The 26822-nt window shown below is 57.1% G+C and overlaps 1 protein-coding gene across 6 annotated transcripts; it reads right to left on the minus strand.

The window, feature by feature from the left end:
• Positions 1–643: 643 nt before the first annotated feature.
• On the minus strand, positions 644–26620 carry HCFC1 (host cell factor C1). Of its 6 annotated transcripts, none has more exons than XM_079765397.1 (26): positions 26082–26620; positions 18239–18387; positions 17905–18065; positions 16914–17122; positions 15655–15739; positions 15064–15170; positions 13792–13971; positions 13302–13661; positions 12857–13017; positions 12161–12358; positions 11636–11860; positions 11408–11512; positions 10970–11189; positions 10282–10424; positions 10002–10140; positions 9575–9795; positions 7455–8928; positions 7018–7181; positions 5952–6528; positions 5206–5532; positions 4902–4990; positions 4647–4784; positions 4154–4339; positions 3566–3866; positions 2935–2998; positions 644–2768 (listed from the first exon to the last, which is right to left on the minus strand). In XM_079765397.1, the coding sequence occupies exons 1-26, from the start codon at positions 26272–26274 to the stop codon at positions 2729–2731; spliced, it is 6216 nt and encodes a 2071-aa protein (XP_079621523.1). In that variant the 5' UTR covers positions 26275–26620; the 3' UTR covers positions 644–2728. The 6 variants fall into 6 exon arrangements, with proteins under 6 accessions (XP_079621523.1, XP_079621522.1, XP_079621525.1 ...); XM_079765396.1 differs by having other exon boundaries at positions 4872–4990; positions 5952–6525; positions 26082–26619; XM_079765399.1 differs by having other exon boundaries at positions 4872–4990; positions 5206–5529; positions 5952–6396; positions 26082–26617.
• Positions 26621–26822: the final 202 nt, after the last annotated feature.

Here is a 26822-nt window from a genome sequence, read left to right on the forward strand (position 1 = left end):
GCACTTGCCAGGCAGAGATGGAGGAGGCAGCTTTTGGTACCAGAGTGAAGAGGCAAGGAGAGGGGGGAAGGAGGCAGGTGTGCTGAAGAATTCTCCCCTTGTTTTATCCTGAGCACTCTCTAACCCTGGCTATACCCTAGCAAAACCACCCCACCCAACAGCAGGGATATCACTGTTGGTTCTGCTTCTTCCTCTCTGGAGGTGGTGCACAGGGAACCTGGTGCCAGACAGGGCAACCACCCAGTGGGCGACATCCAGGTAGTTGATGTTCTGAGATCCTTTTGGGGGTCCTGGGCCCCTGGTGGAAGGACCTCCGGCTAAGCCCTCCCCAACTGGCAGCTGGTGACCTGCCTAGCCTTTGCCCCAGCCCCCTAGTTGGGAGGGGTGATCTGGTCCCCAGACAGGAGTTGGTAGTAGCTACTATGGGACCTTCTGCTGAGACAATCTGTTCCTACCCAAGGTCAAGGTCCATGGTGGAACCTTTAAACTTGTGAGGCAATTGGGAAGCAGAAACCCACTCACACGCAGGCCCTGCAAAAGGCTCCCTGGGGATTTGATCTTGGGAGTCCTACCTCCCCACCCCTGGTCCCCTCCCAATGGGAGTCCCAGACACACTGAGACAGCAGGTGGTTATTTCAAAAAAGGTCTTTTAATTGTTCAAAATAGCACAAAACGACATTGCACTATGGTAATATTGAGTCACGGGGGTTACTCTACAATAGAACGGGCGTACTGTTCTTAGAAACGAGAAATCAAAGGGCGCTTGGGACGAGGGACAGGGAAACAATGAAACCAGGCGAATGGGCTCCAAGGTGACTAAACATGACATTTTCCACAGCGAAATATACTATAATACAACAACCAGAGGCCCCAGAAAGGAGCCAGGCGGTGGGGGCATGGGGGGGAGGGGGCAGTCATCAGCCACAGCTGGTCTCCACTGCAGACTGGGGTTGGGAGGAGGCGCCTGAAGTCGGGCAGCTCACTTAAGTGTGACCGACTTGCAAACCTTGCTCCTTACTAGAAGCTTATGTGTGGGGCAGAAAGCTGGCTCAGTAGCCACTCTGAGCAGAGGCCTAAGCCTGAGTCCCCATAGGACTACACAGCCTTGGGACAATGCTGCACATTCATAGACCTGGTAGCCAGTGCCGTTAGCCCCCTTTCCCTGGACTAAGCCACACGCATGCCCTCTGCCTGCCTCTTTAAAGTTCCCCATTCATGCCCACCCCACCCTTCCCCTTACTAAGTTGCTTGTGGAGTGGAAGTGGGTGGCTGCAGGAAGCAGTATTTAATTGAGGGTGTCGGATACTCAAAGCCAGCTATGCCAAGGAGGGAGCCTGGGGGCGGGGGGGTGAGGGATGCTGTGAACCCAGGATCAGGAGGATCGTTGGCCCGGGCCTCTGAACTGTCCCCCTCAGAAACCTGACTTGAGGCTCCTGCAAATTCTCAAGCTCAATCCTGTGGTGTGATGTGGAGCACTCCCCCAGGGAGAGTGAAGTTTGACAGCTCACCCCTTCTTCATCCCGGAGGCTTGGGCACAGGCACAGGGGCAGAGGGCAGGGCAGGGCAGGGCCAGGGAGAGGAAATGGAGCTGCGCAGAAAACACCAGGTGCACGGGGGAAGATTCCATGCCTCGTCTGTCCTGGCTGCCCCCAGCTTTTCCTCCAGAAAGATGCCTGCGCCAAGGCTTAGCCAAGGAGAGAAAAGTTAACCAAAAAAGAAAAAGAAAAAAAAAGATACACATTCTGTACACAACTAACAACAAAAAAGGGACAAAACCCCACACGCTAAGGCTAAAATTACAATAAAAATGTTGCCTTCAATTTAAACTTAAAAAAAATACAACAAATGCAGCAGTTGGTGATGTGGCCCCTGTCTCCGACCCAGGGGGGCCGAAGCCAGGCCGGGGCGGGGGGGGGGGGGGTAGGGGGCTTCTGTAGGCCCCACTGGGAGCCAGGTTTTCACAGAACACTGCTCAGCCCACCATGGGGCCCCTTCTCCCCTTTTCTGTTTCTTTCTGTCTTGTCTTCTCTTAAATGGGAAGAGGGAAGGGAGGAGGTGGGGAAGATAAAAAGGCCTCTGAGAAAAATGTGTAAGCTTCCCATGGGATCACGGGCAGAGATGGGCTGGGTTAAGTCAAGGGTGGGCTATTAGGTGGCGGGAAATGCAATGAGAACAAAATAAAATAAATCATACACACACACACACACACCCAGCTCAGGGTGCCCCCACAAAGCCTCTCTTGCTTCTTGGAGCAGAAGCAGGGTAGGGGCGCTGAGGGGTGTCGTTCCCTGGCTTCACGTCCGCTGCCCCTTGGCTGCCTTCTCCAGCCAAGGGTAATCAATAGCAAGAGGCTCCCAGGTTGTGGGGGTGCAGGCCTCCACTGCTTTCGCATCTTTGCTTTAAAGTTCGTTTCCCTCCCTCAGGGTCTCTGGCCTCGGGGGCTCTCAGCCCCCATGGAAGGCCTGGAGAGGAGCAAGTGCACTGCTCTCACGTGCTCACTGTTCTTCCAGACCTGCCTCTGCTTCCTCCCAATAGCAACGGTAAAATGTGCTTTCTGGAGATTATTTTCAAAACAGAGAAAAGGAGAGAGAATGAATGGTGGCCAGTAGCTTGGGAGGGTAAAGTGTGAGCGCTCGGGGGTGGGATGGCCCGGGAGGGCCTTGGTGGGTGGTGTTCCTGAAGCAGAGGTGGGGTCAGGAGAGGAATCCAGGTGCGAGCCAGCTGCCTCTCACTGGCCATCTGCCTTAGATTTCTTTGGAGCAGTTTTCCTGGGAAGATGGGAGGAAAAGGGAAAGAGAAAGGGGTAAGTTAGCATGGCTCCTGACGACACTATAGGACTTGCAGTGGGGGTTCATACCCAGTTAAGCCCCCTCCATCATTTAACAAGTGGAGCTCCCCACCCTCAGTCTCAGAAGGTTCCCCAAAAGGGCTTACATTTCCGGGGAGGACATGGGCCGCTTGCTGGCTGGCTTGGTGCCAGGGCTGTCTTTACTGGTTTCTGAAAGGAAAACGGAGCAGTGACAGACACAGTAAGGTGGGTCCAGTAACTTCAGCCACACAACAGTCCGCAGGCGACCCACCCCTGACCCACCCCTCCCCTCCCCTCCCTCAGCCTCTGGCCCTACAGCGGGACCAGCTGGCCTGCTGGATCTGATGGCCCCTCCCTCTGGTGGGTACATTCCCCATGGTCCTGGCCACCTGTGTGCCACCCCCCAAGGTGGCCCTGGACTCAGGTTAGAGGCCCTCACTGTCCTCCCTGGCCAGCCTGCGGGAGCTGGCTCATACCTTGCCAGGGCAGCCTGGGGCCTCCACTCCCCACCCCAACCCTTGTTCTACTGGGCTCCAGCCTCACTCCGGACTCTTCTAGTCCTCTCCACCCAGCTCACCTCAAACACCCCGGGAAGCTTTCCCTGTACCTCCTCCAGATGAGGCAAGGTGCCCCAAGGGACCCCCATAGCACCCTAGGCCATCACCCACCCCACCTGATGCTTGCCAGGGCTTCCACTCCCCAATCTGCCCCTCCGCAGAGAGCGCCCAAGAAGCCTTATGAATGAATGACACCCACCTTGCAACCACCTCACTTGGGTGGCTGGGCCATAGCCCTTCTCGTTGCGGGCAGCGATGCGGAAGATGATGGCGGGCTTGGTGGTGTAGTCAATGTGGGCGTTGGAGAGGCTGGATGATTGCACAAGGCAGGAGGGGCTGGGCCCGCAGTACACGCGCATGAAGGCCAGCTGGGCCGGGGTGGAGCTCTTGGTCTCACCGCCGGCCTGTGAGCTCTGGATAGCCAGGTACACCGAGTACTCCACGATCTTGCCGGAGGTCACAGAGGGCGGCTCCCAGGTGAGGTGAGCACCATCCGGACTCTAGAACCGAGGTGGCAGAGGTGAAGCGGCGCTGGCTTCGGCCTGTGAGTTTATCCTGCGCCCTGCCTGTGCTAGGCCACGTCACCACTCCCAGGGCTGACCACCCCCACGTCACCACCACTCCTAACACAGCAGGCTGCTTTCACAGGCGAGTTCAGGGAGCGCCAGAGAGATGGCCTCCTCTGCCTCCATCTAGAAGGCAGCCTCACGTAATGGCTAACTCAAATGATCAGGGCCCGGCTGACATGGGCCGGTGGGTGAGCGTCGACCTATGAACCGGGACTCACTTTGCTGATTTTAATGGCACAGGGGGCCCCTGGGAAACCAGGCAGACACGTCTTAAAGGCCGAGATCTCGCTGAAGGGCCCCCGGCCACAGGCGTTGATCCCAGCGACACGAAACTTGTAGGCCGTGCCAGGCTGCAGTTCATGCTTCTTCAGTTGGTTATAGTCTGGAAGAGTGCCCGAGTCGTCCTGGGGAAAGAGGCCGGAAAAACGGGAAGAGGGAGAGAGGAAAGTGACATCAACCCCGCTGTCAAGAGGGCAACTCTGGGGCCAGCAGACCCGGTTTTCCAACCTGGGGACCTGCGGGTCCATGTCGAAGGGGGAAAGAGGGCGAAAATGACACCCCCTTCCCAACAAGAAGGAACATGGCCAAAGGACTGCTGCCCTCGGCTGGCTCCAGGCAGGGAGCTTTAGAAGGCTCCTCAGGGCCCTCCCTGTACTAGCCTTAAGGCCAGGACCCACCCACCCGAGGGCATCAACTCCCGGGGTCACTTACATCAGACGGGGCAGCATCATCTGGTGGCAGGAAATAGTGTGTCACCATGACATTAGTGCCCTTAATAACCCCCACATCAAACCACTGGTTCTCTTTCTTCACGGGGGCTTTGCTGGGCGGGGGTGGCAGGTCTGGCTTCTGGAAGACAGAAAGGGAAGAGGTCAGGCCCTCGGCCTTGGGGGCCCAGAGGTAGTGACCCCCGAAGCCCCATCACATGAGACTCACCACACCCAGGGACTCAATGCCATTGGCCACCTCAGTCAGGGTAGCGGCAGCCTGCAGCTTAGCGGGACTGGATCCCACGACTGGCTGGGGGGCCACAAACGTGTTGGAAGGAGCCAGGCCTGCGAGGAAAGAAGGCGTCAGCAGGAAAGAGCCCAGAAACTCAGTTTCTGCATGGGGGCCCTTCCCTCAGACCAGGCCACCCTCCCAGTCTGTGCATGGGCGGGGGGGGGGGGGGGGGGGGGGAGGGAGGGAGCGCAGTTACCCCCCAAAACCTCTCCCCAGTCCACGGAGACCCCAGGGGACAGTGCACACGGCCAAACAGGGCTCTACTCACTCTCAGTGGCTGTGGAGGGCAGCAGGGCCACGGTGCTGGGCACGGCCCCGGCCAGCTCACTGAGGCAGTTGCCCTCGATGGTCGGGTCGTTGAGGCTGTCGGCAGGGGCCAGGGCCTCCGTGGGCAGGTGGTGGTGCTGCTGCTGCTGGGCCTGGGCCTCTTGCAGCTGCTGCTGTTGCTGCACCAGGGCGGCCAGTTCTTGCTGCGTCAGCACAATGGGGATGGTGGTGGCCTGGCCCTCCTGGCCTTCAGCAGATAGGTGGCTCAGCTCTGCCTGGGTCACAGCTCCTGCCGCCTCGGACGTGTCCATGGCCTCCCCAGTGCCTGCTCCAGAGTGAAGAGAAATACTCCTCAACAGGGACGCCAGCTAGGTAGAGCCCATCCCTGGCTTTCCAGTGGCACCTCCCGAGCCCGCTCCCCGCCAAGCAACAGAAGCCCTGAAAGCCTGTCCCGTCGACCACGCTTCCTGGCCTACCTCTACCCTGCCGTCCCACAAAGGACCTGCCTGCTTCCTGGGTGCCCAGCCGAGCCTAGCAGCTGTGCCCCCATCCTCCCCTTTATGTCTGCTTCGCTCCTCCCTAGCAGGAAGCAGGCCTCCTCCTCCTCCTCTTCTCTTGGCTGCCCGTCAGCAGGGAGGTTCCAGAACCCTGTGTTCTCTCTCTTCCTGAGGGCTCATCCTCCCTTCAGGGCACTGGTGTGGACTTGACCTCACACGGAAGGGTGAGCTCTCCGGCCCCCGCACCTACCCATGACAGCCTGCTGTGCGGCCTGCAACACCGCCTGGATGGCCAGGGCCTGGGCTTCCTCTGTGGCCGCAGCCTGGGCAGCCGCTTCGGCAGCCGCGGTCACCGCCAGCTCCTCGGGGGTGAGCCCCGTGACCATGAGGGTGGTAGTGCCTGCTTGGGCCTCAGCCATCAGCTCTTGGGGAAGTGACAACTGGTCTACTTCCGACTGGGTGGGCGCAGGTGGCTGGACCACCACAGTGGCCACCATGGCGGAGTTGGCAGACTCCTGGCCCGAAGCGGGGTCCCCTGTACTGCTCAGATCCACAGCGGCCTGGAGCTCAGAGGTCTGTGAGGCTGACAGGACCTCGGCGGACTCCCCCATCAGGGGGGTGGAGGCAGGCTGCAGGAGTTGCTGTGGCGGCAGCTGCTGGCGAGGCCCGGGGGAGGCCTGGAGCTCCTCTGGGGGCTGCAGGATGTCAACAGCAGAGAAGGGCATGTCAGAAGTTTCTGTGTTGGCTATGGTCACTGTTATCGTGGCCGGGATGGGGACTTCGGTGGTCAGAGCCCCTGGGGCAGTTTCAGTCACTGATGAGATCTTCTAGAAAGGGAGAGAAGCCCCTGTCAGAGGGGAGGAGAGGGAGGCCAGAACCAGGCACCCTTCATCTTTCTTTAGGGCCTGGATTCCCATTCGCCATGGACCAGCACAACCCCTCTAAATGGGCAGGGGTGGCAGGTCACTGAGCAGCAGGAGTTTAGCAATGGGAGAAGACACCTTTGAGACCTGCTGGCCAATGCTAACCCAGCCTCAAGGAAGCCTCCCAGTCTAGTCAGAAAGGGGCACTCAAATGCCCCCCACCCTTGTTGCTCCTCTAGGCTATAGTGAACCGGCAAGCCATGGCACTGGGGGACGGCTGCCTCTCGCCCTGTTGTGCCAGGAGGTTGCCCTCTCTCATAATCTGGAGAAGGGACCAGGAGCAACATTGTGCGTGGTGCAAGAGTGACACCTGGTGTCCAACACCGGAACAGCAAGGGCCGCAGGTGCATTGGGCTGCAGGGAGGCAAAAGGGGACCTTCCTGGGGCTCTTACCGGCACAGAGGGGCCGGGGACTGGTGTGGACTGTGTCACGGTGGTCACAGCCCGCGTCAGCGTGGAGGACACAGTCGTCGTGATGGCACTGGAGCTGGTGATGTTCACACTGTCGCCCTGGGTGCTCTCCACCTCTCCTTGGTCACTGGCAGCTGGTGGCGGATCTGCGGGGACAGGCAGAGCTGGGTGACAGGCACTCAGCCAGCAGGGGCCTAGAGATGAGGCTGGTTGCCAAGAGCCCCCCGGGGTCTCGACCCAGCTCTTGCCACTCAAGGACAGTTGCCAAGAGGACTCCGCTCCCCTCCCCCTCCCAGGTAAACTGAGCCCCACGGAATCTGGGGCTCTGGCTAGCTAGATCTTTTAGCCACCACGGCCCTCACTCTTCTGGCTTAGGCTCCAGGAGACCACCGACACCAGACTGGCCACCTGGCACTCACCTTGGTTTGAGCTCATGTTGGAGGTGACGGTGGTGGCCGTGTGCGTGGTGCCTGTCTCGTGAGTCTCACAGGGGGGATTGGAGCACACCCTCTGTGTTGGGAAAGGGGTCAGCAGCGAAGCGCTGGTCTGGGGAGCGCTGGTGGGCGGCGCTGCCCCCTCCAACCCGGACTCCAGGGTCCTGAGGGGCGGGGTGCTGTCCGGGAGCAGGGCACCCACGCTGACCGACATGGTGGTGCCGGTGGAAGTGGTCTGGTGCGTCTCGCAGGGGCGGCTGGCAGGGGGCTGCTGCGCCCCCTCGGGCTGGCCTGCACCCCCACCGGAGGTGGCGGTGGTGGGTGTATGGGTGGTGCCCGTCTCGTGGGTCTCGCACGGCGGGTTGGAGCACACCCGCTGGGCGTTGCCTGCATTCGAGGTAGTGGCCGTGTTGGTGGTGCCCGTCTCGTGGGTCTCGCAGGGCGGGTTGGAGCAGACCTGGGTCACGGTGGCCGGGGAGCACAGCAGTGCCTCCAGGCCTGTCACAGTCACAGCGGCACTGGATGAGCTCTCATATGCAGGCGTGGGGATCCCCCGCAGCTCGCCAGACTCCCCAGCACCCATGCTGGAGCGGGCTGTGGTGGGGGTGTTAGTTGTGTGGGTGTGCTGGGCCTCCGGCTGGCGCCCCATGGACACCAACTGACTCAGGTCGGTGACAGGGCTGTCCTTGCTGCTGGGGCCCAGCCTGACTTGGCCACTTGCAGAGGCCAACTGCACAAAAGCAGGGCTGTCTGAGCGCGAGGCCCCGGTAGCCATCACAGTCATGGTGGTGCTGGTCGCGCTGGTCTGGCGCGTTTGGCATAAAGTCTTGAAACCCACGGCTCCCTCCAGTTTCCCGGTGGGCACGGTGACCCGGATCACGGGGATGGTGGTGGCCACGCAGGCGTGCCGGGCGCCTTGCTGCTGGCCGGCACCGATGCTCGACATGGCAGTGGTGGCGGTGCTGGTGGTGCCCGTCTCGTGGGTCTCGCAGGGCGGGTTGGAGCAGCCGAGCTGCCCAGCCATGTTGGAGGTGGCAGTGGTGGCCGTGTTGGTGGTGCCCGTCTCGTGGGTCTCGCAGGGCGGGTTGGAGCAGACGCGAACCACGCTGCCGTTCTGCTGCCCCACCGTCGAGGTCACGAGGGAAGCAGCTGCGTCAGGCCTGTCACAGACGAACTGCACTTGGGTGGGCTGCGGGTGCCCTCCCATGTTAGCAACGACGGTGGTGGTGGCCGTGTTGGTGGTGCCCGTCTCGTGGGTCTCGCAGGGTGGGTTGGAGCACACCAGCGTCACGGTGCCGGGCTGCACTTCACCCTGGCCAGAATCGGCGATGGTGACAGTGGCTGTGGGCTGCTCTGTAGTAGGTGAGGCCAGAATGGACACGGGAAGGTCGTGCACGGGCTGGGCCTCGACCCCGCTGGGGGCCGTGATCAGAGTCACCTGAGTAGGCTGCGAGACAGGCTAGAAAGACACCAGACAGGAAGAGTTAGTGCCCCGACTTCCCGTCTGTTTGCCCCTCCCAATGTCCTACGGTGTCCCCCATGCCAGCTGGGACCATAGACTCGTCTCCTGCTCACCCTCTCATCCCAAGACACTGACTTGCTCAGGGTCCAAGGAAGAGGCACTGTTTCGCCTTAAGGGCCACAGGGCCTGGGAAGGTGCTCGGGGCAGCCGAGGGAGGGCCCAGGTGGGGCCAGCCCTGGTCGGGAAGGAACCCCATTGACCCCGCACCCTGTAAGTGCCAGCAACAGAGGCTTCACCAAGTCCAGGAATTAAGCGTAAAACATGAAGAGAAGGAAAATGCTATATCTGTGTGAAGATAAATGGTCCCATCGTCTACACTATCACAAGAAAGAAAAAATCGAGCGTTCAAAACTATAAACCACTGAAGTACGTCTCAACACAAAAGATTACTAGTGATTAAAAATTATGATTTGGCAACGGGGAACACATCCCATGGGTGCTACGTGCATGAGGAAGAAAGAGGACCTGGTGCACACAGATGGGAGACTAGACACACTCAGGCTGGGCTCATGCGTCCCCCAACACTCACAGACAGGAACCCACAGCCCTCATGAGCCCCCCCCCGCCCCGCCCCAACCCCTACCTGCATCGTGATGGTGGGTGTGGTAAGACTTCCGGCCCCTGTCAGCGTGGTCTGAGCAGCAGACACAGTGATGGCAGTGGGATTGATCACTTGGCTTGAGAGGGTGGCAATGGTGCCCAAGGTGGTGATGGGTGTGGCCAGGGAGGCGCTGGTACTGTGGCCCCCAGCTCCCGCGAGGCTGGTAGAAACGGTGCCGGTCATCGTGCCTAAGGTTGTGACGCCTAAAGGCAGAGGGGCAGGATGGAGATGAGGCCGGCTGCTGGTACTTCCTTTCCAGCAGTTTCTCAACCTGGACGGGGCTGGGGGCACTGGGAAATCTAGAGTGCCCCCACCAGGAACAGAAGACTCCAGAGAGATCACCTGCACCCTCCCCCCAAGCCTCCGATGGGAGGTGGACCCAGAAAGAATAGGCAAAGCAGCTACACACCTGTGGTGCCCTTCACAACCAGTGTGGTGACTGCCGGCTTGACGGCAGAGACAGTGACAGGGTTGACCAGGCGGACGCCCCCCATGGGCACGGTGCGAAGAATGGTGCCTGGCTGTCCAGGGGCCCCCTTTAGCACCACCTAGAATGCCAGGGAAACCACCCCAGTATCACTCATAGGTTGGCTGGATCCCATGCTGCCCCCTTCCAGGACCCTCAGGACACGTGGCCTGCTCAGGTCCTAGACTGAACAGTGGGGTGAAGAGGGCCAGGCACGCCTCACCTGGGTCACTCCTTGCTGCCCGTGGCCAGTGGCAATTTTGGGGACAGCAGTGATGATTTTCGCAGGTGTTCCAGTTCCTGAAGTCATAACCTTGGTGGTGATAATGGTGATGGGGGACTTGATGCCAGGACTGCTGGTCACACCTACACAGGAGAGGGGGCTTCAGGCTGGGTTTCTGAGGCCCCGCCAGTGCCAGCTCCCACGTCCCATTTCCAGTAGTTACTCTTAATGCCCCTCACTTAAAATGATGGAGTGCCGCCCTAGCTCAGTGGCTAGAGCGGACTGAAGGGTCCCGGGTTCAATTCCGGTCAAGGGCATGACCTCAGTTGCAGGCTCAATCCCCAGGCCTGGTGGGGGTGTGGGAAGCAACCAATAAATCGGTGTCTCTCTCACATCAATGTTTCTGTCTCTCCCTCTCCCTTCCACTCGCTCTAAAAATCAATGGGAAAATGTCCTCAGGTGAGGATTAATAAAAAAGACCACCAAAACAATGAAGTGCCAATTAAAGCCACACTCTGATACCTCCCTACAAACCTCAAACAAAAGGCCAGGAGAGGGTGGAGAAGAGGAAAAAAAAAAAAAAAAAAAGACAAACAGAAACCAAGAGCACGGCAGAGCCTGGCCTCTATGCCTATCTGGCATTAGCCTCCTGACAGTTCATTGCCCATGCGCTGGGGGAGACCCCTACCTGTGGCGCCCGCCTGGGTGATAATGGCCGACATGGGGATCGTCTTGATGATAGTGGTCGTGCCAGGCTTGGTGGTGCTAGGCGACACGCTGCTGATGCCCAGGATGGTGGGCTTACTCCCAGCCCCACTGGCCTGCGTGGTAGTGATGATGGTGGTGGGCTTGCCATCTGCTGAGGTCACCAGCTTCAGGATGGTCCCGGCTGGCAGGGGCCCTTTGGTCTGCAAGGGAAAACAGGTGGACCGGCGTTACTGCCAGGACGGAAAGTCTGGTCTGGCTACTCTCTCTGGCCCAAGCAGCTATGGGACTATTCTGAAGACCGTGGGTCACAGGCCAAGCAGTAGGACTTTCTGAGCAACATGTGCTCGGGGGATCTTCTCTAGGCAGGGACGCAAGTTCTACTTGCTGGAGTTGCAGAGGCTCGGCCCCACGCGCTCACCTGGATGATCTGAGTCACTGGGCCCGTAGATGCCTGGCCTGTGACTGCGGAAGTCTGAACTGGTTTAGTCTGGACCACTGACATCACTTTGCCCAGATTGGAAATCTAAACAGCAAAGGAGGGAGCAGAGTGTTATCTGGAAACCAATCAAGGGCACTGCCTGGCCTGGGGCTCTCCAGGGCAGTGCCATAGCCTGGCAGCTGCCACATGCAGCGGGCTGCCACTCACCAGAGCACTGCCTCCTGGGACAGAGATGGGGCTCTTCACCAGGGTGATGGTCTTGGTGACCCCGCCCACAACTGTAGTCACCACCTGGGCTTGCTGGGCCACGGTCACAGTCCCGGACTTGTGCACCGTGATGATGGGGCGAGTGGATGTGTTGGCAGCGGAGGAGACCGATGTCCCCACCTGGGCAGCTGCAGTCTTCAGCATCCGAGTGGCTGGGTTGCTCACCTGGGGGCGGGGGAGGAGAAAGATGGGTGATGGGTGGGATGTCCTGGCAGGCCTGTAGCTCAGGCTCATCTCCCCCAACTCCTCTTTCCCCTCTCCCCCAGACTGAAGAGCTCTGTGTGAACCACATCCCTAAAAGTGAAAGCTTAGTCCAGAGTCCATGGCATGCACCAATTACAGACCAACAGCCTCTGTGGGTTGGTCTACATCCCTGGAGAAGTGACAACTGTCAGATCACATCATTGCTTAGACGTCTCCAGCCCTAAGGTTGTTGGTTCAGAACCAGGCCCGGGGGATGCTCACCATGACTGGCGAGGAGGCCACCTTGACAGTGGCTGGGAGGGTGGTAGTACCAGGTGTCACGGCCACGGTCTTGACGATGGTGGTGCCTGCTGGGACACTCAGCACCGTGGGCGCCGAGGAAGGAGGGATCTTCTGGGTGGCGGCGGCTGCAGCGGCCAACGCAGCCATGCCACTCATCTGTGGGTTGCTGCCGATCACCTGTGGTGGGGCACCAAAGTGTGAACCAGGGCACTGGGACCCAGGCAGTCTAGCTCTTTGCTCCAGACTTTACCAGGCAGCCTCCTTCCTGCCCAGGGCTCCTCGCAAACCTGGGTTCCTAGCACCAAGCAGGCAACGTGACCCCAAGGCAGGAGTTTGTCAGCAGCTCTGGATCTTCTCCAAAGTCCAGAGTCAGAGACAGCTCCCTCTTCATGGGCCTGGGTCAACCAACCCGCCTCCCCTTAGATTCTTCCCCTCAGGTTTCAGAACGAGAAAGTCCACATTCAAAAGGCCCTTGCGATCAGACGGCAGGAGGTCCTTCTGAGGCATCAACTTGGTAATTAATATTAACTTGGCAATGCAACCTCTTCGGTGCTTCACAGGTGAGAAAGGCCCAGGATGAATGGTGCTGGAGCTGGTGGGATTCTAACCCAGCCAGCGTGCTGTCAATCACTGGGATGTCCCGCCCCACCCAGCCGTCTCACAATGGCGCCTCACCGTCCCCTGAGCACTCTGGGATGGCACAACCATTCGCACGCCTGCAGGAAGGGAGGTCACGGTGACAGGGGCTTTCCCGGCCTGGCTGGCGGGTCGCATAGTGACCAAGGGGGTTCCTGCTGTAGCCTGAGGACCAGTCACTTTGAGAACAGCAGGGACACCTGACGACAGAAGGAGGTGGCCATCAGCAGAGCCCCCCAGCCCCTCTGTTGGGTCCTTCAGCATTTAGACATGAGCTGCTAGTGCTTCGTGTCTGCTCCTTCCAAACACCCTCAAAGTGACAGTTCCCACGGGAGGAACTGAGTTTGCCCCCCAACCCTCAACCCCACCACTCAATTGCAAGCCGGCACTGACAACTGCCAGGCATGCTACTTGGCAGCCCTTACCCAGGGTGCACTCTCCCGGTGGCCAGTTCCAGCCCTCAAGTGCTTGGCGCCCAGCTCACCTTGTGTCCTGGCTGCAGCGGGCACGGAAATCGAGCTCCCAGGCACTGGTGGCAACACCTGGATGGTGGTGGTGGTAGGGGGCGCGGCGGCAGCCTGGGGCAGGAGTGTGATGCCTACTTGGGTCAGCGGCTGCACAGCAGGTGCGGCTGCTGCGGGGGCAGGACTCTTGGGGGGGTTGGCAGGCACGGACGGGACTGGATTGGGTGTGGGGGAGGTGGCAGTAGCAGCCGTGGCAGGAATGTCATATTTCTGGAGCTGCAGAAGGTAACTGTCGGCGGTTGCCACTGCCCCCCAGCTCACCTCCAGGGAGTTGGTGTTGGCGCGTACCAGCTGTACCCGGGCTGGAGGCGGTGGCTTTTCTGCAAGAGGGCACAGCCAGGGCGGGGGGAAGGGGGAGGCAGAGGCTTCAGGAGTGAGCATGGCAGGCTATGCCCTCAGGCTGAGCTCCACTGTCGAGGCCCTCGGGCCGCTCCTCCCCGTTGGCCTTACCTGTTTCCAGGTACCAAAGGTCCTTGCAGCAGACCTGGTTGTTCCAGGCCTTTCGGTAGCCGTCACGCCCACTCCATATGTACAGGCGGGTGTTGATGGCCACGGCACAATGGCCAGCTCGGGCTCGGGGAATATTGTCCTCCAGTGTGTCCATCAGGATGGTCTCCCAGGCCATGGTATCTGGGGAGAACGGGAGGCAGCAGTCAGCAGGGGGCAAAGGAACCCACAATCCCTATTGGCCCTTTGGCCTTCTGCTGGCAGGGATGGGGAATTAAAGCCAAGAAGGCATTAAAGATTATTAAGTTAGGAAAAAAACACCTCCCCAGAACAACTCGGCTCGGCAAAGAGACCCTAACGAAGAAAATGAGAAGCCACAAACTACACACTGAGAAAACTACTTGAAATACACAAAGGTTTCACATCAAACTACACAGGAGCCTATAGAAAGATACAGGCGAAGAGAGTGCAAGTCACGGAAAAGGCAGCGGATCTAAGAAAAATGTAGTACAACGTTCAACATAAGAGAGGTGCAAATTTAATTTCAGTGCCTGCCGCAGCTGGGGCTCAAGGTGAACCGGGGCATGGGGCTGGCACAGGGCGAGATTTAATCTTATCAGACTTGGTGAAGAGCAAATGGTTTCCCAGTCGCTAGGCACGGCTAGAGGTGTCTATGTGGGTACAGGGCAGCTTGGCAACATCCCTTTGGCAGCAAAGGGATGCTGACGTTTTTACCCTTCAGATACACTTGCACGTGGATGGTTCTAGATACACGGTGCAAGGATACTCACGGAGCGGCGTCTGTGCAAGTCCCGACCCCAGGATAGCAATTCAAAAGAATGAGGCCGCTTGGCATATGGGGACGGGATGGTCTCCGAGACGGAGTGAATGGAGGAGGACAGGTGCAGCTCTGAGGAGAGCAGGCTGCCGTTTGGTTTCTAGAGGAACCTATAAGCATGCTGGGATATACAGAAGAGTCCCTGCAGGGTGGACGAGAACCTACCAAAGGGTCTGCGTCTGAGAAGCAGAAATGGGAAGCTCTGCACCCTGAGTCTTTTGTACTTCCGTTATGTCGGACCTCGTGTAGGAAGAGCCCATTCAACAAAGTCGAAGAGCAGGGTCCCTCCGAGCGCTCTGACCAGTGGCTACTGCTCATGGATTCTAGAAGCCTGAGGCTTAGCTTTGCTCCCTGCACACCCCACACAGCTCCGGGGCCGAGGAGGGCCAGCTCCCCGCAGCCCTCCGTAGGCCACTCCGAGCCCCAGGAGGCCATACCCAGGTTGAGACAAGCCAGTGTGTTGGTGCACTTCCACTCCTTCTCGTGTGTGGCCACTTTGACGTCATCCATGACGAGAGGCACCCAGCCACCAAACACGTACATTCTGGGACGAGGGAGGGAAGAGTAGGAGACGATTGTAGAGGAGGTGCCAACCTAGAGGCCACCTCTTCCATCCAGAAAGTTCTATATACACTTGGTCCCCTAGCTCTCCCCAGGAGAGCCGCCAAGGACACATGAAGCTCTCGATGGGGTCCTCTTCTGCTTGGTGGCTCAGCCCTCCCAAGAACGGTCACCTCCACTACAAGGAACCCCTGCTCAGCTCAGCTCGGTCCCCCTCATTCTTACATTCACTTTGGGACCTCGGTATTGACAAAGGCACCCAGCTGGAGAATCTAGAACGGTGCGTGCCCCTCTACTCTGTGTCTTCTCTCGGCCCTCCAGGGTGGGGTGGTAATGAAAACATAGAGCTGCTGAATGCCAGCCCAGCCAGAAAGAGGCCTCCTCAGAATTGCTGGACACAACTGCCAGCCCTCTGGGGCCAGGTGTGAGGGCTGGCGTGAAGGGAAAAGCAATGGCTAGCTACTCACTTGTTGCCTATGGTGGTGGCCGAGTGGAGACTTCGAGGAAGAGGTGCCACTCCGCTGAGACTGGGCTTATTCCACGTCAGAGTCTCTGCAGAGCGACGGAGAAAGGAGGGTTACCCACACGGGGTCAGACATATGCCCTCTGACCCAGAGGAAACTCCCTGGCCTCGGGGAAGGCTTTGGAAAGTGGGTGCCAACCCAGTCCAAGAATCCCACGCCTGGTCCCCCCTATAGCCCATGGGAGGCCCTTGGATCAGCCTCTGGCATTTCTCAAGCTGTGTTCGCCCATCCTGGCAATTGGCGTCTCTCAGAAGATCTGCTATGGGCAGGCCCTGCTCTCGAGGTTGGGGTAGGAGTAGGGAGCGCAAGACATGCCACCGGGCGTCCTACTCTCCAAAAAACGTGTTCATACCCACACCACCTCTACTGTCTACAGACCGATTGTTGGGAAGCAGAGTGCTGCTGCGAGTTTCACTCATGAAAAAAAGGGTTTCTAGCCCGGCTGGCGTGGCTCAGTTGTTGCACATCGACCCATGAACCAGGAGGTCACAGTTTGATTCCTGGGCAGGGCACATGCCCGGGTTGCGGGCTCGATCCCCAGTGTGGGGCATGCAGGAGGCAGCCGATCAGTGATTCTCTCATCATTGATGTTTCTCTCTCCCCCCCTCTCCTTTCCTCTCTGAAACCAATAAAAATACATTAAAAAAACACCACCACACTACTGTTTCCTTTGGGTACCCACACTGATCGAATCTATCCTCCAAAACTACGTTGCCAGCCACCACCTCTCCTCAGCCTTCTTCAGGTCAAAAACCCATACTTCTTTCTACCACTCCGGACACCCTACCTGCTTATCAGCCTAAGTAGCCCCCAGAGGTCTCCCGGGCTGTTGAGACCCCTCTTAACTCGGTCAGACCAGTGTACACTGCTCCTGGTACAGGCTGAGCACTGATGAATCGACAGGGACTAATGCTATCTAATCTAGACAATTCCATTTTAGAAAGGCCCTGACTTCCCCCTGTTGATCTCCTATAAGCAGACCAACTCAGTCTTGTTCTTTCTGGAAAAACAAAAACAAAAAAAAAACAAAAACCGCCACAATCTCGGGGCAGATAACCCCGAACAGGGTACTGCCTGCCCTCACCCTCCCATGACAAGGAGCCAAGCAGGACACTCCTCCTCCTCCCTGTGGACCCCACGCTGGCTGCACAGCAGACCAGCTTTGCTCTGAGGCCACTGGAGAAGCCACACCCACATCTTACCAATATCTAGGGTCCAGAGGTCCCCCAGGCGGCAGCCGCTCATCCCTCCGTAGATCACCAGCTTGGACTTCTTGTTGTCTTTCTCAGTGTAGACCACGGCAGTGTGCGACTCCCGCGGTGGGGGCAGGACGCCGTAAGTGATGGGGATGTCCCAGGCCACCACTCCGGAGCCTGGCCGTAATTCCAGGATGTATAAGTCATTCAGGTACCTGGAGAAGAAAGGTCAGCTATGGCAAACTGTTGCCAGATGGCTCACCGGCTTCTCTGGGTGAATCGAGGCTTTCTTGGGAGACGAAGGGAGCTATGGTCACATGACCAAGTTCTTCTACCCTCATCCCCAAGGAGGGGTTGCCAGAAGCTCCTAAGGATGAACTTGAGGCCAAGAGGAGCAGCAAGACAGGGCATGCTGGGCGTGGTATTACCTCCAGACTTTAGAAAGGCCCTTGGCCACCAGCCATGGAAAATAAAAATAACCATCACCAACTCTACAGGCAGCAGAAGTCTGGGAAAGTGCTGGCTCTAAACTGGGTCCTAGGTGCCCAGCCGGCATGGCTCAGTGGTTGAGCACTGACCTATGAACGAGGAGGTCATGGTTCGATTCCCAATCAGGGCACATGCCAGGGTTGCGGGCTCGATCCCCAGTGTGGGGTGTGCAGGAGGCAGCCAATCAATGACTCTCAACATTGATGTTTCTATCTCTCCCTCCCCTTTCTTCTCAGAAATCAGTATGTATTTTAAGAAATAATAAAATAAAATAAAATAAAATAAAATAAACTGGGTCCAAGGAGTAGGAACCAGCCCAAGGCTAGGGAGGTGTCTACCCCCTGGCTAGGCCCTTCTGCCCCAATGCCTCCTCCTCCAGGCTGGAGACCTCAGTGCCCAAAAGCTCCTTACAGGGCATCTAGTGCCACCCTCTCCTTACACAAAGGAAACTTGGCATGGTGGGGCTGGCTGGCACGTGGGATTCCACATGAAGAGGACATAGCCTCACCTCGGAATGTTGTTCTTGGGGTCCTCGCTATCGTTGGCCAAACCCCCAAACAGGTAGCATTTGTTGCCCACAAGAGAGAAGCTGTGCCCAAGCCGAGGACACGGAGGGGGCCCGTTTTTGGGTGTCTTTGCTTTGAGTCTCTTCCACTCCCACCGACTTGCCTGCAAAATCAAGACTCGGTGATTGAGTTGGGGATGAGCCCGCCTTCTGAGCCCAAGCTATTTGTCACTCAGGAGGAGCTGGCCAGCCCCCCTCCCCCCCATCATTCTTGCTTCACTGCCCCCATCCCACCCCCCGCTGCCACAACTGTAAGGAGCACATCAGGGGCCATTACCTGGAGCTCGTAGAGGTCATTGCTGTACTTCCCATACTCTACCATTCCACCAAACACCAGCAGGCGAGTCCCGTCACACACAAAGCCATAGGCTGCACAGCCAGGGGGGATGTCCCCTCGCACAGCTGGGATGAACCACTGGTTGGTTGCTGGTGAACAAGAGGAAGCAGATGTCAGAATGACGCGGGAACTCCCAGAACCAGAGTCCTCGCTCCTATTACTCCCCAAATCCACCGGCCTACAGAATATGGTCCAAGAAAGGAGGGGGTGAGACAGCGCCTCTATTTCCAAGGCTATGGCACTTTCTCCTTTCATGCCGGCCCTCTACCTCAGCTATCTTCTAAGCCTCTTGACTTCAGAGGTCACCTCAAAACAGCCTGCGAGCACCCTGCGTCGCATCAAGTTTGCCTTAATAAGCCGGAAGTCACTGACCAAGATAATTCATCAGTTTCTGGGAACGTGGCCACCGACTTCCTTCCCCTACCGCTCGGTGGGTCATCAGAAAGAAACTTCTGACACCGAGAATACTCTCTCGGTGGCCCCAGGCTCCTCCTCCTGGGGGCCCATGACTGCACCTTTAAGTGGCTGAAAGAGCAACTGGTACTGGTTGGTGTCTCCTCGTCCTTGCAGGTGCGGGACACCCAAGGGAAGCCAATCAAGGCAGCCTGGCCTGTGGGAGTGGGGCGCAAGGCCACACAAGAACAATCTCTGCGGGCGTCTCCAGGGCAATGGTCCACATCCACCATCTCCCCGTGCCATGCCCACACCCCTCCAGAACACCCTCAAAAGCCAGAGGTGGCAGCGGTAGCAAGAGCTGTGGCACCTAACAGCCTCTGCCGGCCACAGAAGCTTCCCCCAAACCCATCACCTCTAGCTGGGGGTAGGCTCAGGAGGCCACCAAGGAAGAGGATGACACAGAAGCCAGGCAGCAGAGAACTCATGGACATGGACAACAGTGTGGTGATTGGGGGGGTAGAGGGAGATGGGTGGAGGTGAAGAGGGCAGAGAGGGGATAAATGGTGATGGGGGAAAAAAGCCTGGCCAGCGTAGCTCAGTGGTTGAGCATCAACCTATGAACCAGGAGGTAAATCCTCAAACTGGGGGTCAGTTTCAACCCTGCTTGCTTCCATGTTCCTAAATCTGTTTTGGTTAACATGAGCATGCAAAGGGATTGGGATTTGGGTGTAAACGTAGCACCAACTGGGATCTGACTGGAGGTTAGTCATGGGGAGGGCCTTGGGAGGCCCCAGCTGCTTGCTGCTTCTCGGCCTGACTGTCCGCTCATCAATGCAATTGGTCATTGACAGAGCCCCCCTCGAGGCCCAACATGCATCTTGCCCAGAAGGCCTGCCCTCATCTAAAAGCACAACTGCAAAAAACCACGGCAGAGAAAACTCAGAAGTGTGAAGATTGCTCCGGGGGCAGCTGTGTATATAGAAAGTGAAACCAGGAGCGATGTAACTATAGGACCTAGGCCAGTGATCCACCCTACAGCAAGATCATTGTGGAGGCCAGACTAATAGTGATTGGTGAAGGTAATCTAGCAGAATAGGCGCTGATCATAAATGCTCACTCTGATAATATCACCCCTGACCCCGAAGAACCAGAACCCCAACCTGTGATCACTGGCACCGATGTGTCTGAAGTTGGCTGCTAATCCCACCCAAGTCTGTAGGCAGAAATGTAATACTGACAAGTGGTCGCATCATTTGGGGCTTGTTGCATCCTAAATAAATTGAAGTCACCCTCGAGAATACAGTGATCTATGGTGTAGACCAGCGGTCGCCAACCTTTCGGATCTCACGGACCACCGGTTGGCGACAGCTAGTGTAGACTGCCTTTGTCAGCTGCAGACCGAGCAACCACAGCCCTAGACACTACAGCTGGATTTCCTGATAAAAAAAACTACCAAACTACCACCATTTAAAGAAGACTATGAACCTAGCCGGCATGGCTCAGTGGTTGAGCATCGATCTATGAATCTGGAGGTCACAGTTCGGTTCCCCGAGGTTGTGGGCTCGATCCCCAGTGGGGGGCGTGCGAGAGGCAGCCGATCAGTAATTCTCTCTCATCATTGATGTTTCCATCTCTCTCCCTTCCTCTGTGAAATCAATAAAAACATATTTTTTTTAAAAAAAAGACTACAAAACAAAGGTTAATTCCAGTTAAGAACAAGCTGTGACATCAAGGTAACATTTTGTCTTTGACCGCTGTCTTTTGAAAGGGCCAGTGTTTATGTCCTCCTGGCAGGTCACAGAGTATTATAAGTTGATTTTATTTTGTAAAAAAACCTGAGTTAGAAACAAAGGTGCTAGATCTTCATTGTAACTGTCCTCTACAATTTATATAAAATGTATTATTTTCCTATTCCTTCTTCCTTTTTCTGGTAACTTACAGATCCAGTTTTCTTTTGTTATATAAAATGTTGGCCACAGATTTTACTTGCACAAAAGACTACCCATGATAAGAAAGGACATATTGTTATGTATTTATATTTTGCCATGTACTGAACTAAATAAAAATGACAGGGGGGAAAAATAAAATGATAAATAAAAGCACAGCTGGACCTCCAGAGACAGATACAGCCCTTCCGGTCACTCCCCACCACCCAACTCTACAGGTTGGTTTGGAAGAGGCTGTCTGTCCTCTCCGTGGTTTAGCTGAGTCACGGGGAGTTTAGGATGCCTAGCACCAATCCTCCTCTCCCCTCCTCTGCCATGTTCCTAGCAGAGGTGCAATGCCGTACTGCCTGCCATGCGCATGCGCCCAGACCCAGGTCCCGGCTCACTGCCTTTCTCTCATTCCTCGTGCACATACACACCAAGAAAAGCCAGCAGCTCCTCATGCCGAGGCCGACTGCCCTGCATGAATGGTCCCTGAAAGGGATCTCGTCCAAGTTAGTGGGATTAAAGCTGACAGAAACCTCTGAGATCATCTCAAAGTCCCTTAATTGATAAAGGAAAAGAACCCAGGAGGGGATGTGACTTTCCTGAGGTCACAGAGCAAAACAGACACAGACAAGAACCTCGTCACTTAAAGGGATCGCTAGATGCCCACCTCAGGGCCCCATGAACAGGGAGCCATCAGCCACCTTTGCTCACCTGGGACACCCTTGTGGCTATGGGGCCATCGATCAGGGCTGGGCCAGAGCTACATGGCAAATGGAATCAGCCTACCAGTTTCCCAAGCCACTCATCACCGACCCAGCTGCCAGACTAGAAGTAACCTCGGATGTCCTAAGAGCTCACAATGACCAGCGCATTCTAGGGTGCCCAAGAGGTCCCGATCTCGTTCTAGAACACTCCAGGCAGGGCAGTGTTCAGGTACAAAGTGAACTGCCTCTCTTCATTTCATCCCCAGTTCGGCCCCTGAGATGGCACAAGCAACCCGTCTCTTAAATATGACAGCTGCGCATAATCACCCCTTAATGATATTATCTCTAGCTCATCGAGTGGAGAGTGTTGTGCAACCTAATCTCTGGGTCTCTCATTCTTGACAGGCTCTGGTTTTGTCCCGGCTCTCAGCTGGGAGGGGGCTTTGAGGAAGCGAGGCCGCCTGCACCTGGGACCCTTCATGGGGTGGCCAGAAATCCGACTCCACCTTCTCTCTCCTCAACAAGCCTGAAACCCCAGCTTCTGCGTTTTATCAGTTCCCCCACCCCTTTCCATGTTGTGCCGACTCCATCTGTAGTAGCCGCTGCCCCGTCAGCCTCTATGCATCACCACCTAGAGACCCAAACCCACACGGCGGGTAGATGGTCCAGCCGCCCCAGCTGCCTTTTTGTTCGCTGTCACGCCGAGGCACTTCCTGTGTGGCAGCCTCGGTGGCGGGAGGCACAGAGGAGACGGCTCGAGGACTCAGACTCCCAATCTAGTAGGGAAGCTGACGTGTCCTCCTCCCACCAGAGGAAGAACAGCCAAGAAAGAGGTCTGCACCGAGCAGGGGCGATGGCTGGGGGGGGGCTTCTCAGAAGAGGGGACCATTGGAGCTAGGCCTTGAAGGGTGAACGGGGTTTCCCGACAAATGAAACTCACAGGGCCAATCAGGAAGTGACTGCAAGAGCCATGTGAGGAGAGGGCCCAGAATGGAGGGGGAACAGCTTTGAGACAATCTTGGTTCAGTGACTAATCAGCTACGGGGACAGAGGAACGGGGAGGCCTCTCCAAGGCGGTGGTCGCCGTCTGTGAAGGAAGAGCCAGTCTAACGGTCTCTGGAAAGGTCTGTACTCCTGCCAAACTCTGAAAGCAGCTGGCGGGGTGACCCTGGACCTGTCACTTCCCTTCTTGGACCCCCATTTCCTCATGTGCAAAAACAAGGAAGTTCTACTAGATATTTTCCAAGGCTCCTTCCAGCTGCAACAGTTGGCAGACCTGAAAGAACCATCGAGGCCAACCAGCCTTGGGTGGCTCCTTTGGCAACTGGCCATGTCCTCCCCTCACCGGGTCGCACCCCACCCTGTCAGCACCAGGTCTTCTGATTAATCCGCTTTGCTGGGCTGAAATAAAATTCCCCGAGGTCAAGGACGGCTACCCTAAGACCTCCCAAAAGCCAGTCAAGTGTCCCACAGCTGCTGCAGTGACTGTCGAAGAGGAAGAACACACACTTTCGCACACACCTGCCACTCCTCATTCCCCTGTCATACACTCCCCCCCCCCAACCACCCCTGTTTGTTGAGCTAACCAAACCAGCGAAGTGCCTCGCACCTCCTGAGTGCACCCCCTGGAGTCTTTTATCTTAGCAACAGGGATGGCTCGCAGCTCGGCGAGCCTCTGAGCTCTCATCCTGTAGAAGGAAAAGGGCAAGAGAGACCTCAGGACAATATGCTGCCCTCCTTTAAAACAAAGGCAAGGTGCCCGGCCGGTGTGGCTCAGTGGTTGAGCATCGACCTCTGAACCCGGAGGCCACAGTTCGATTCCTGGTCAGGTCACATGCCTGGGTTGTGGGCTTGATCCCCAGTGTGGGACGTGCAGGAGGCAGCCGATCGATGATTCTCATCGTTGATGTTTCTCTCTCTCTCTCTCCCTCTCTGAAATTAATAAAAAATGTATTTTAGCCCTAACTGGTTTAGCTCAGTGGATAGAGCATCAGCCTGTGGACTGAAAGGTCCCAGGTTCGATTCCTTTCAAGGGCATGTACCTTGGTTGCAGGCACATCCCCAGTAGGAGGTGTGCAGGAGGCAGCTGATCAATGTTTCTCTCTCATTGATGTTTCTAACTCTCTATCCCTCTCCCTTCCTCTCTGTAAAAAAAATCAATAAAATATATATATTTAAAAAAAAAGAAAAAGAAAAGAAAAAAAAATGTATTTTAAAACAACAACAGCCGAAACCGGTTTGGCTCGGTGGATAGAGCGTCGGCCTGCGGACTCAAGGGTCCCGGGTTCGATTCCGGTCAAGGGCATGTACCTTGGTTGTGGGCACATCCCCAGTGGGGGGTGTGCGGGAGGCAGCTGATCGATGTTTCTCTCTCATTGATGTTTCTAACTCTCTATCCCTCTCCCTTCCTCTCTGTAAAAAAATCAATAAAATATATTAAAAAAACAACAAACAAACAACAAAGGTAAGCAGGAGGGCAGCAGCGAAGGAGGATGAGGGGCATCTGGGCCACCACTGGTGGGGAGGCAACAGCAAGCCCCACCTCTCCAGAGAACACAGGAACCTTGCAGCTACAGGAAAGGCGAGAGGTCTCTGCACCGTTATTTGAGTTATGTTATTTGACCGTATCTGTCAGAGCATATACACTCAGGAATAGGGAGTAGGGTCGCTAGTCGCTCTCCTGGGAAATCACCCAAGGAGTTGGCTAGGGCAGTTTGCGAAGCGCTCCCCTGGAAGAATCGGGGCCGCCGCCCTTCTGGAGGGCTGGCTACGCCCGACTACCCAACATATCCTTATAGGCTGGGGACGAATTCAAGGCAGAAGCCACCCGTTCATTGTAATAAACTAACGAATATGCAGAGGGCCCCAGGAAGAAGTGGACTTTGGAGTTGAGTTGATGCTAATTAGGCCCCTGCCCTACTTTCTAAAATGGTATTTCCCTGCCAAGGAGCCTGCTCCGGGCCTTGGGAGAATCAAGTTGGTCCAAGGAGCTGAGGTTCTGCTCGGGGCAACGGCCTCTCTAAAAACAGCCCTGCCCCTCAGTCTTACCTTACTGGGCTAATTGCTGCCACCAGCAGCTGTTCTGAGCTGGCACGGAGCACCACCAACCAGCCTGGCCTCGCTGGAGGCAACAGGTGCTGAGACCCGGCATGCAAAGGGTCACTGCAACCCACCAGCCTTTCAAAGTCAAACTTGGTAGGTTGGGGGCAACAACCTACAAGGTTCAGAGAAAACTGCACTCTGCCTGGGGGGGGGGGGGGGGGAGAGGAGGGGGGAAGCACCCAACCAAGAACCCAGCTCTAACCGTTGCCACTCCAATCAACTTCTCCCTCCGGCTGCCAGCTCTCCACCCCAGGGCAACCTCAAAGCTGGAGGGGGTGCCGCAACTCCAGGACCCCGTACTTCCAGAGCCTGGGGGAGGATGGATCTGGAGCACAAGATGTTTTGCTAGATATGCTAGCAAGACGGAAAGAGCTGGTAGATGGCCCCTGGCCATGTCCCACCAGAACCCATCGCCCTGGGGCTGCAGAGGAGAGCTCCCTAAAAGATACTGTCTGATGCAGGGGAGGGGGGGCTTTCCCCTGCCCATCCAAGCCTTGGTCCCTCAGGCTCTCACCCAGAACACAACAGACACAGGCCCAATGTTCCCAGTGACAACGCCTTAAGCCCCTCCTTACCAGCAAGGGGAGGTGCTATGGGCCAGCAGCCATTCAACAGCCCACTCAGAATGAGGCAATAGGTGTGCAAACCAGGCCAAGTGGCCACCGAGGGGAGGGGGCTGCAGGAAGATGCAGCCAGGCCCTAGAGACCTAGCAAGGCCAGCATACCTAAAGACAGAAGCCCAGTCCAGCGTTCTTTCTGCCACCCAATCCCGACCCCCCCCCCCGCCCAATAAAACTAGGCCTTGGGTTGGGGGGGGGGGGGAGGCATGAACATGGGCAGGTAACCTCTTCCAACCTCAGGAAGAGGAGAGTCAGATAAGGGACCACCTAAGCCCGCTGCGGGATCACTGGAATTCATCTCTTACATCCGAGGATCAAGAGAACCGGTAATTTGAAGAGAAACATTGCAGAAGTGAATGCCAAGAGAGGGAGGCGGCAATGCTGCCTGATCCGTGGTTCCCCGAGGCTCCGGCACCCTCTCAGGGAGGTTACCCACCAAGCACGCAAGCCCCCCGCCCCCCCACCCCCACCCCCGCCCAAATCGGGATTAGGCTGCTGGACTCTGCCCCTTTTCTCGAGACAGAACTCATCTGTAATCTAGAAGTTGTCATCTCTCCCGAATGGGCACTAGCGATGAATAGCTGAGCAGGCGCAGGAGGAAGGAGGGAGGGAAGGAGGGGGTGGGAATCAGCCTGCACCAAGGGACGCATCCGCCAGCCCGCTCGCCCGGGTAACGGTGTATGTCTGAAGTCACCACCACTGGCGACGCCCCCGCACCAGCCGGACTAGACGGTTCCTCTTCAATAATAAAAGCACCCCTCAAACACAGGAGTCAGGGGGTGTAAGAGCGGGGGAAAGAGCAGAGAAACGAGGCAGAGCAAAGGGTTGTGGAGGGAAGAACGCAGGATCCGTGTGGAAGGAGGAGAGGAATGGGAGAAGGGGGAGAAAAAGGAGGGGAGGAGAGAGAAGAGAGGTGAGGGAAGTGATGGATGGAGGGAAGGAGAGGAGATGAAGGGAGGGAAAAGGAAGGAGAGGGAATAGATGGAAGGAGCGAAAGATCCCAGGACCCGGCGGGCTTTGCACTCACCCGTGTTGTACACGTGCAGTTCATCCACTATCCCCTCGTTGCCACCGCCAAACACCACGATGAGCTCCTTGATGGCCACGGCGCGGTGGCCGTGACGGGGTCGGGGCACTGGACCCGACCAGCCTACCACTCGCTTCCAGCGGGGCTGCAGGAGCACCGCTGGAGAGTTGGCGGGCGACACGGCCGAAGCCATAATTCCGGGAAAGGGCGCGATGGGGAAAAGTCACAAAGCGGGAAAGGAGCCCCCCAATACCTCCCACACACCCCCTTTAGTCTAAGGCAGCTCTCACGGAGAAGCAGTTCCTCACACAGCGGTGGACGGCTCCATGGAGGCCGCCATCTTAACTATCCTCCTTCCCTTCGGCTCTTTTCCTTCTTCTCTTTCACCCCGACTCTTCAAGAGCGTCCCGAAGCTGTAGAGCGGCTAGGCCCGAGAAGCTTGAGGCATACGAGTCCAGCCGCTCTGACTACTTGCCCGGGTGCTCCTGCTTATAAGCTCGGGCGGGAGGACCTGGGAGCCGCCATCTTGAGCCGCCTCTCTCTCCTCCCTTCCTCAGTCGTAGCCCACACCCGCCGGAAATGGCGGAGCCCCGGCCCGGTTCCCACACCCCCCAAGTCCCCCGCACTGGCCGGCTTCCGGGGCGGGTGGATAGGAGCCACAAGCGCCGCGGTTGTCCCAGCCCCGCCGGTGCTCAGACCACAATTGTGGGAGCCGCCATCTTGAGACCGTCCCGCTTCCCC

This window comes from Cnephaeus nilssonii (genome assembly GCF_951640355.1).
Source record: "Cnephaeus nilssonii genome assembly, chromosome: X".
NCBI classification, from domain to species: Eukaryota; Metazoa; Chordata; class Mammalia; order Chiroptera; family Vespertilionidae; genus Cnephaeus; species Cnephaeus nilssonii.